The sequence below is a fragment of the Morone saxatilis genome, unplaced genomic scaffold (genome assembly GCF_004916995.1).
Source record: "Morone saxatilis isolate NCDOM2014 unplaced genomic scaffold, NCSU_SB_2.0 Contig16, whole genome shotgun sequence".
Classification (NCBI taxonomy): Eukaryota; Metazoa; Chordata; class Actinopteri; family Moronidae; genus Morone; species Morone saxatilis.
The window spans coordinates 8,319,604-8,329,352 of record NW_023339718.1 but is presented as its reverse complement, the minus strand read 5'-3'; the positions used below and the strand labels follow the sequence as shown (position 1 = coordinate 8,329,352).

At 39.2% G+C, this 9,749-nt stretch overlaps 1 protein-coding gene across 1 annotated transcript in view; it reads right to left on the bottom strand.

The window, feature by feature from the left end:
- LOC118325381 (anthrax toxin receptor 1-like) overlaps window positions 1-9,749 on the bottom strand; it is a gene marked incomplete in the record, with an annotated part of 23,244 nt that overhangs the window by 1,731 nt on the left and 11,764 nt on the right. The window contains 6 exon segments of the mRNA XM_035658038.1: window positions 1-300; window positions 5,736-5,816; window positions 6,655-6,822; window positions 7,144-7,239; window positions 8,205-8,248; window positions 9,525-9,532. Coding sequence (XP_035513931.1) covers window positions 1-300; window positions 5,736-5,816; window positions 6,655-6,822; window positions 7,144-7,239; window positions 8,205-8,248; window positions 9,525-9,532 — 697 coding nt within the window.

The window sequence follows — 9,749 nt, the reverse complement described above, 5'->3', positions numbered from 1 at the left end:
GGGTGGCAGCGCTGGCGGGGCGGGTATGTGCAGGGTGGTCGGAGGCAGAGCCCGGTTGGGAGGTGGCGTGTAAGGGGGAGGTGTGATGGGAGGGGAGGGAGTGGTGGAGGTAGGAGGAGGGGTTGGAGGCAGTGGCGGAAGGGTGAGAGAGGAGAACGATGGAGATGATGGAGCGGTGCTGGGAGTCGATGGGAGGGTCCCCTGCGGCGCAGGTGGAGGGTTGTAGATGGGAGATGGTTGGTGGTAGTGCGGGTACTGAAGAGGGGGAGATTTCATGCGGGTGAAGTTCATGCATCTGCCCTGAAATGTGAAAACAGACTAGATGTTAGAGGAATGTATGGCGATGATAAACAACAAACTGTAAAAATAGTAATAATAAAATGCAGCACATTGCATTGTGGGATTGTTAGCAGAAACCACATACAGTACAGCATACTGCTGAGCTAACGGTTTTTAATCTAACAAACTAATGCTAACAGCTTGCTAGATAAATCCATTAAAACTTCACAACAGACAACAAATGAGCTAGTAAAGTAATTAACAGTTTAATTATCAGTGAAATGGATTAAGTCTTCATTTATTTTGTTCATTAAAGAAAAAGGATACATCTTTTCTTACCAGTAGATGGGAGGTTAAACAAAAAGTAAGTTCAATTCTTTTTACACTCCATTTTAGTTATTTAACCAACAATATCATATATTTGTGACATATCATATTTTAGACTTTTACTGATAAACCTTTACTACATTTTGTCAGTTTCATAGCAGCGATAGACAACCGTCTTTATCTAACACCAAACGTACTAAACTGGTCTTAAAAACAGCGACCAAACCTGAAATGTTCTGTATGACAACTGTATGTAATGAATATTATATTTTTAACTGCTGTGTTTGTGTCTCATTATGCCTCTTTGGTTAAACACATTTGTTTTATAGTCTGGAGCTTGGAAAATGACCTTTCTATTCTAAAGTCTTACTTCTTTGACAAAACGCACAACTTCCCCGCTTTGACAGCTGAATTAGTCTAAGATATAAAAATGTCCCTCTTCTCTAAACAAATCAGAATGGACTGATGACTACAGCAGATGGTACTGTCCACACACACCTACATGAGCCAGCAAACCTCTACATATGCTGCAATTCTCAATCACAGCTTTAGTTATAGGCAATTATGTGCATGCTCCACTTAGCTTGACAAAATAACCTGCCACCACTCTCTCCCAGTCCAAACCAAAGTGAGGTCATGCAACAGAGACTATCGTATTCCAGAAACAAGCTTACACCCCGGGAGCAGCTGCACTGAGGGGATCAGGGAGTTGTGGTGGACTGATAAAGGATGACAGCGCTGCTCTGTGCCTCTCATTTACCAGCGGGGGCGAAATGACCTCTGAGATAAAACCAGGCAAGATGTTGCATGTCACACAACACAATAAACTCAACCTATATTTTTATTCCTTTAGTGCCTGAGGGACAGTGAATATCAACTTAATGTCTCTTGGAGTCCTGCACTGTATCGTAGCTACAGCTAACCTAAAAGCCAGTCAATACTGAAGAAAATATATGTGATAGTTAAGTGTTTTAAGATAACTGATGTTGAGTTTTTAACCTGCTGTTCCCTGTGTTTGACTCCCTTTACTAATTACTCAGAACACACCAGTCTTTAGAGGCTCAGAAATATATGACACGTTACAGGAACCTGACTTGGGTTTCTCTCTCAGGCAGGCAGGAGGATCAACTGGTCTTCTTCCCCTCCCACCACTGCATTCATTTAGGGGAAGTTATAAAAGCATGGCTTTGACAAGAGACTCTTAATTGCAACCAGAACAAGCTTGTTTACTGCAAACCATGAAGGATACTAGAGCTGAGCTTTTTTGCACTAATGAAGAGCTTTATAGGTGTGGAGGACTCACTTGTAATTATAGAGCAGTGTGTTAGCTGTGCTTTACTGTACGGGGGTAAAAACAAGGAATGTAACTTTCTGACATTGTTTGACTGAGTGCAGTAAGGTTAGCTAGTCCATATTAAAGCTTCCCTTCAAGGCTGATTACTTTCCAGTAGGTTTCCAATGAGTTTCCCTTGCTCCTCTACATAAACTGAGCATAGAGTGCCAGTGCATTTCCTCAGTATGTAACTGCACTACACATAACCTGGGCGCAAGATACACTTACCTTGCTGACTGGTTGACAAATAAACATTAGGTCATTCTGAAAAGATGCCATAGCCAAGTTTTCGTAATATCACAACTTGTTATCTTACCAGAACCACAATTATTGCTTGTTGTAGCCAAGCCAACTTTAGTACAAAGTATATATACTTAAATTACACTTGCTGAACGAAAAATGAAAAGGTGATGCAGGAGACAAATGTGTGATCTCATTTGGAATGAAACATAATTTATTATTATTACTAATATAATTATATTAACTGAGTATTTCAAGAAAGCGCAATATTCTTAAAAATATTTATATTACTAACATGCAAACAGCATTTATACAATCACTTTACATCATCATCATCATCAATAAATGATCCTGCTCTCTTCTTATCAACCATTTGGATGCACTGGCAGGCACCTTTGACATTTGCCACTATTTTTTGCCAAATGATTTGAAGATAGAATAATAAAAAAATATATATTTATTTGTATAAGAAGGTATGACTTAACTTAACTTGATATGGAACAACTAGAAAAAAATATTATTATTTAAAAAAGGGGATGGAGGGCTGGAAATGGCACAATGGCCGGCATTTTGAGATCCCTGCATTAGAGACACAAACTGGGACTAACAAAAACAGTGAAACAAAATGGTCTCTTGTGCAATCTCACCCCTGAGTTTCCATCTATTTTGCCTCCTTGCTGTGTTTACTGTGTCCTCCCTGCTCTTCAAGGCCCTCTTCTTATCCACATGGTGTTTTTCATTTTATCCCTTAAACTTGCTGTGCGTCTCTCTCTCTCTCTTGAACCTGTATTTTAAGTCCCCAATAGTTGCATTAAGGATGTCTGCCATTTCTTTCTCTGACCTCATCTTCCTGATGATGTTGTTGTTGCACAGAACAAGACAACCCTAATTTGTCTTCAGCTATCCAAGTTCATCCTCATTCTTCTGGGATTAAAACTCGTTCTTATGTTCATTAATCATTGGTTGAACATGCCGAAGTTCATTTAGTAGGCCTTGGGACTAGCCTTCTCCTCCTCCTGCTCCTTGGACTGGTCAGTTCTCGTTCTCATCTCCTTTCTGTGTCCTGCTCCAAGTTCTCCTGCTCTGCCTTCAAGACCATTGGATTTATGGATTTATTGGATTTCCTGTGGAAACTTGTTTTCCTCTGGGAGGAGTTAATTTTTCTTCAAGAAGATCTCATTTAAGATGCTCATGTCCTCCTTTTTCAAGTTATCTTCGTCTTGGTGAGCGCTCCCCTTCTCCTTCACCTCCCAGAATGAGCGAGTCTTGAGGAAGTCCTCTCTTACGCTTTGCACTTCAGACTTATTTTTTACTGCACAGTAGAGGCTCCAAAATTTATTTTTTTAAGTCTTCTTTTCTTCCTCCCATGGCCTTATCGTCCTTCTCTACTTGACATTTAACGGACACATGCTTTCAAGTCCTTCTCTTTTTAATCTTTGTCCTGTGAGTTCCTTCCCTTTCTTTCTTCTTTCACCTCCAAGAACTGTGGTGTTTTTCTAAATTTCTCTTTCTGTCTCTGCTTTTCAGTGTCTTTCTTTGCCTGTGTTATGTGGGTAAATTTTTTTATTTACTAATAATCTTCCTCTCACTAATAAATGTGTGCTGTTGGTGTCCCTTTTTCAGAATGTGAAATTTTATTATATGTATACCTGTGTGAGCCACAGCAAAGACAAATTTCCATCTGCACACGATGGACAATGATGTTTTTTTGGTCACAAAAGCAAATATCTACGTCAATATCTCTACAGGATTAAATCCATGGTGTATTCAGTCCTTTGTATAATATTTTGTAAATCTAAGGAAGTTTTTCACAGCCAATAAGGGCTATATCATTTTTACTTATGCTAATGAGAAGGTGCCTAATGTAAGGTGTGATGCACATTTTAGGTTGTGGAGATACTAAAAGTCACCACAATGTGCAAATATAAAAGGTTTGGATTAATATCCATATGCATATCTCTAGTCAAATCTACAAAATCCTGCAAGATATATTCTTATCGTGTGCACACAAGTTTTGGTGAGAGAGAAGCTTTTTCAAAAACATTTACTTCATTCATCATTTACAAAGACTGACCATTTCTACAGTGTGCATAAAGGCTACACAGCGCTATCCAAATGTACCTGCTGCTGTAGAGATCAACTGAAGGTAAAGGCTTTTATGCTGTCTAAAAGCATTTGTGGATAACAGAGCTTATGTGTCTTAAACTCAGCTCAGTCTGTTTTATACTTTTAATGTCAATAATTGTGTCTGCTTGTTGGAGAAAGTTTAATCAATCTTTAGTCGCATTACTCTGCAACTTCCTCAATGCATTCCTTTTGAACTGCAATAAAACACAAAATGTCCTGAAAGCAGATTGAATCCCGTTCTGATTCTCAATTCCAGATTTTATAGGCTGAATTTGAGGCTGCCTTTACTCCAGATACTTCATAATACTATATTTGTAGAATCCATGTGTGTAGTGTGTAAGTGTGTCATTGTGTTTAAGCACTGTGGCTGTATAATATCTGATTTTCTGTTAGTCAGATGTGATGTCAGCTAGTCCAATAAAATGCTTTAAAATGAACCGTCAGACTTAAAACACTGTTTGATTGCATGGCATTCTGTCAGCTTGTTGCATCATATCACATATGATTCACAGCTTCAAATACAACACATTTTATTGCTGGAAACTGGGCCCCTGTTATTCTTTCTCTACTTGCGTTCCTTTGGGTTGAAACAGCAGTGCTTGACAATGATGACATCCCCCAGTCATGGCCACATGAGCATTGTTTCATCCTCCCATTTCAGCTATATATTATACTATGGTATATATATAAGACTTGAGTGTCAAAACAGCTGTGTGCCACCCTATAGAACTATAAAAATAATAGGACCAGCTCTTCTCCAGACTATATACAAAGGCTTGTTTTTAACAGCAGGCATCACTCTCTGGATTGTACATTCACAATAAAAGCTGGCTTATTATACTTTAAATTACACAAAACAGTAAAGTAACCTTGACTAAAAAATATGCTAAATTACTTAGATATACTTTTAAATTTCTGAAGATCTTCTCTAACTTTTAGGCTAATGGCTGCTCTTAGATTAACATTTCTTACTGAGGCAAAGATGAAGCATTACATAAATTCATGCAGGCGATGGATTATTATAAACAAACCCTCAGACTTGACTTCCTAATTTTTTCAACACTTGTAGATCCCACAGTCTCAGACTACATGTCAGCTGCCAACAGTAGAGGTCATCACACTGTTATCCCCCCACTACAGCTGGCCTTTGAGGAATTACATTTGCCTTTTTATAATGACTTCCCCAGACGGCTTTACATCGCAGTGTACTGTAGCCAGACACTGCAGTCTAAATCCCAACTCACCACAAGTTTTCCCATGAGTCTCTCTGCGCACACTTCATTGCTCACAGCTGGTTCATTTTCTCAACATTTTCAGATACAAAAAAAATGTCTTCTTTTGCCAAACGCTAACACACAGCCAAGGCATTACGTGAGTCGGTAAAATACAGTCTTATTAATGGTTTAATGCCAACCTGAGTTATTCTTACCTTGTCACCTGGGTGAGGTCTCATTACAGACACACGGTCGTAGCCTTTTCTTAAAAGCACCCACAATGCATCCAGTTTGCTCTGTGGAAACAGAGAAGAAATCAAAAACCAATACAATAATCTTAAATTACATTTATTATTTAGGGAAAAACAACTGTCAAAAACTTCATCAGCTTTCTGGTTCCATTCCACACTAACTCGAGCTGCAATTAAATGACCAGTAAGTATTATCCAATTCCTACAGCCTCTTCACAGTGACAAACTGAAATGGTTTCAGTTTATTGTGAACTGACTCTTCATACTTTTTAAACAGCAAATACTTTGAGGATAAGGGCAGAAAATGCAGCTGTTTTTCTTCACAAAACTGCTGGCTGTGCAGCCCTGCTCCCTGGAGGTCAGTCCAACAGGAGTCTGGTTTCTATTAGCAATCCCCTGCTGACTGGGAAGGCTTCGGAATGACTCCTTTAACCCCATGCTGGCCCTGGAGGAAGGGACTGTGTGCCAGTAGTCACCTAAGCATTATTACCTTAACACATCTCATGCTACTTTCACTACAACATTTTAATAATGCTATTAGTTACATATCCTTAGCCAGATTAACATGGAGTAATTTGTAACAGATGTTGTTTCTTGCTGTACACATGCTAACAGCTGAAGAAAGCATTTGTCCCAGCAGAGCTATTTAACAATCATGAATGCTTTTATTAATTAAATGTAAGCTCAGCTATATTCACACACTTGTTGAACAAATAACTCACAAATCCTCCACCATTTCTCATGTTGTACATTGGACAGTTGAAACTCATAATTCCTATATGTTTTCCATTTGTAGCTGTTGTCAACAATGAGACTTGAAAGAGCATCTGCAGGCCGAACACATTCCCCTGACAGTTTCCTCCTGCCTGCTTTTGTTTGATACCTTGATGGGTGAGTACCACTTTCGGGGCCCTGGGGGTTTGTGCATGCCGTTGTTGAGAACTCGCATGGGTGGCGGCATATACTCCTGCTCGGGCATCTTCACTTTGGCATTTTTGGCCTTTTCCAGCTTTGCTCCTTCTTCGGTGGAGCCTTTTTCACCCCAGCGAACCTAATAGTATGGAGAGTTTTAAGAAGGTGCCACACACTACCTTAAATGTTTTACATCATTGGTAAATGAGGAGGAAGATGGTCAGGAAATAGTGAATCTGTCAGACCTGAAATACATAGAGATGCTTCAGTGTAGTTGCAATTAAAGTGAGTTTGGCTGAAAGCTTAACTGTTATTTGAACTTTCTGGAAGTATTATCATCTTAAATCAATCAAACGTCCTTAGTTAGAGATGCCTTTTCACCAACCTGTAAGCCTGTAATATCTTAGCAGATTGCTTTCAAGCCCCTTAATTAACAAAACAGAGATTTCTTTGATCTCACCTCCATCCTTTTAATTCCCCCAACCCCTCTTCCTCCGTAGTAGGAGGCATCTACAGTTGGCCATTTTTTCTTAGGGGCTTCAAAGTCTTCATCATCCTGTGGGAGAGTAACAGAAGGTAGGTAGTTTATTCTGATTGTTTATGAATCAGGATAACGAGATAAGGGACAAAAAAAGGGTAAATTCACTTTTCCCTGTCTTTATATAAATGTATACATACCAAATAAACACATAGGAGCTACTGTAAATGCCCTCTTACTGGTCACCAGGCAAGTAAATACCTCTCTATCTGCCCTCCCCACTCCAAACCCAACAGCTATTTTGTCCCCTCTGTGCTGGTTGTCAGATCAGAGGAAATTACAAAGCCCACTGGCCAAACCTTGTGATGTTTGAGCTCTTTAATACACCCTGTCTGACTCATAATCTACCAGGATGTCAGACAGAGGAAGCCAAAATGAAGGCTGAAAGTTGTCTTTGAGGCCACAGTTGTCATTGGAGACAGTTTCTGGAATAAATTCACCAATTAAACCTAATTTCCAGTTTAATTGGTGCAAATAAATGCTGCCTGATGCGTGCCACAGTCGCATGTTTGCTTGCTGTTATTGCAATGTGATTTTAGGCCATCACAGTGTATTTTAATAACATAAATTTGTTGATCAAATCTATGTGAAATTAGTGAGTTTAATTTAACATCATATTCCATGAAGATCAAAAAGAACCCCAGAGGAAGTGATTTGAAAAAGATGAATAGAAGTCTTGAAAACAAAAATTGTCCTCTTTAAAACAGGAAAGGGGAAAAAAACAGTAGAAGTCAGGACTTCATCGTTCATCTAAGAGGGCGTTAACCAACACTGCATTTGATGAATCACTAAATGAGTGAACTCAGAGTTTTATGCCAGGAGGCGAGTGAATGAACCTGCATGGTCATTGAGGTTTAAAATCTCCAAATAAACTTGAATAATTACACAAACACTGGCAGTTGTCTGAAACCTAAATAATGAGCTGTTTTTTTTTTTTTTTAGCCATAAGAAACAGATCAAATGTAGACCGGTGCAGCTCCTACCGAACTGTCCTCCACAGGCGGCGGTGGGGGCTCATGGATGATCTATGAGGGGGAAGAAAAAGATTGCATGAGAGGAAAAGGGGGGAAGGTGGCAACAAAAGTCACAAACATGTGTATCAAAATAGATTTTTATATAATCTGCATGTCAAAGCAACGTGTTCTCTGTGCGCAACAAGATGGTTACACAACAACACATGGTTGAGGAATTGTTTTTTCCTGCAATTCTCTACTACTTTACAAGAGCAATGCACTGACCTAGAAATCTGCTCTCCAGATTTTTTGGCCTGAAGTTGTTGATTAAGAGAAGGGAAGAGTAACAGGCTCATAAATACTGTATTATTTTCTGTATGAAGCAATGTTATCCATAAAATTTGATAGTATTTATATACTTTTGTTTCTCCTATTTATCTGATTATTACTTTTTATCCATGTAGTTCATTTTCAGAGTATGTTGCACAGCTGAGTGTACAGTTTAGTCTATGTCTTATGCCTTGTGTCTTTTCTCATATGTATGTCACCACATGAGTTGTTAGGGTGTTTTTTCAACAGCGTAATAAAGACAGTTTCTTTCTACATTAAATGCACTTGGCCAATTAAGTGATTCTGATTCGTATTTGTCATTTTCCCCTTGCTTCTCCAAATCCTGGAACACAAAACGATTTCCCATGGTAACCCAGCATCGCTTTCCTAAACACACGCGCTGCACAGACTTGAATTTGCAACTTAATGGACAAGAACAGAAAAAGTAAAGGGAGGGAAAGCCATGTTGTAAAAGCTGACATCTCTCTCTGGCAATTCTCAGCTCTCCTGTTTCCAGTGCTGGAAACATTGGAGTTGATTTTGAAGAGACACTGCGCTCTTCATTTGGAAGGAGAAATACAGATTTTTTGACAAAGAGTGGCTGGTAACAGCAGAGTTTGTTGAAATGTTGTGATGCTGGCAGTTCGACCACTGCCTAAATAATGGCACATACATGTTTTTCCTCTTGTTGCTGTATCCAGAGCAGATGAATGTCATAAATATACTTTCTTTTTTATTCCTGGTGAGTTATCTTGCTTCTAAAACTCTCAACCAAAAAAAGCCTATTTGAGCTTTTGTTTCCACACCACTAGCTGGCATTCAAATGATTCAGCCCCATTACTGATGGAAGAGATTGTTAAGCATTACCAGTTTATGTCTTCCAGTGAATATACTAAAAGGTGAGACTCAGAGGTCACAGTAGGTGACCTCTGAGTCTCACTAATTATTTCAACAGCCGCATAATTACTTCAACACGCGTTCACCCGATGGCCTTGACCTCTCCTGGTTGTGGACTAAATTCAGTGCAGGGATCCAAAAGGGCCAAATGCTCGTACTGGCTCATAGACCCTAACCTTTTCACTATGGGAATGTTGTTTAGGTTAATGAGATTCCTTTGGGGGTGTTAACCAGATGAGACAGACCTGGAAAACACATTTCTCTCTGTCTTATAGTCCGCAAGCAATATGAGTGCATTCCAAAAGTCTTTAAAGCCATCTGTGCAAAGATCTATCTATCTATCTATCT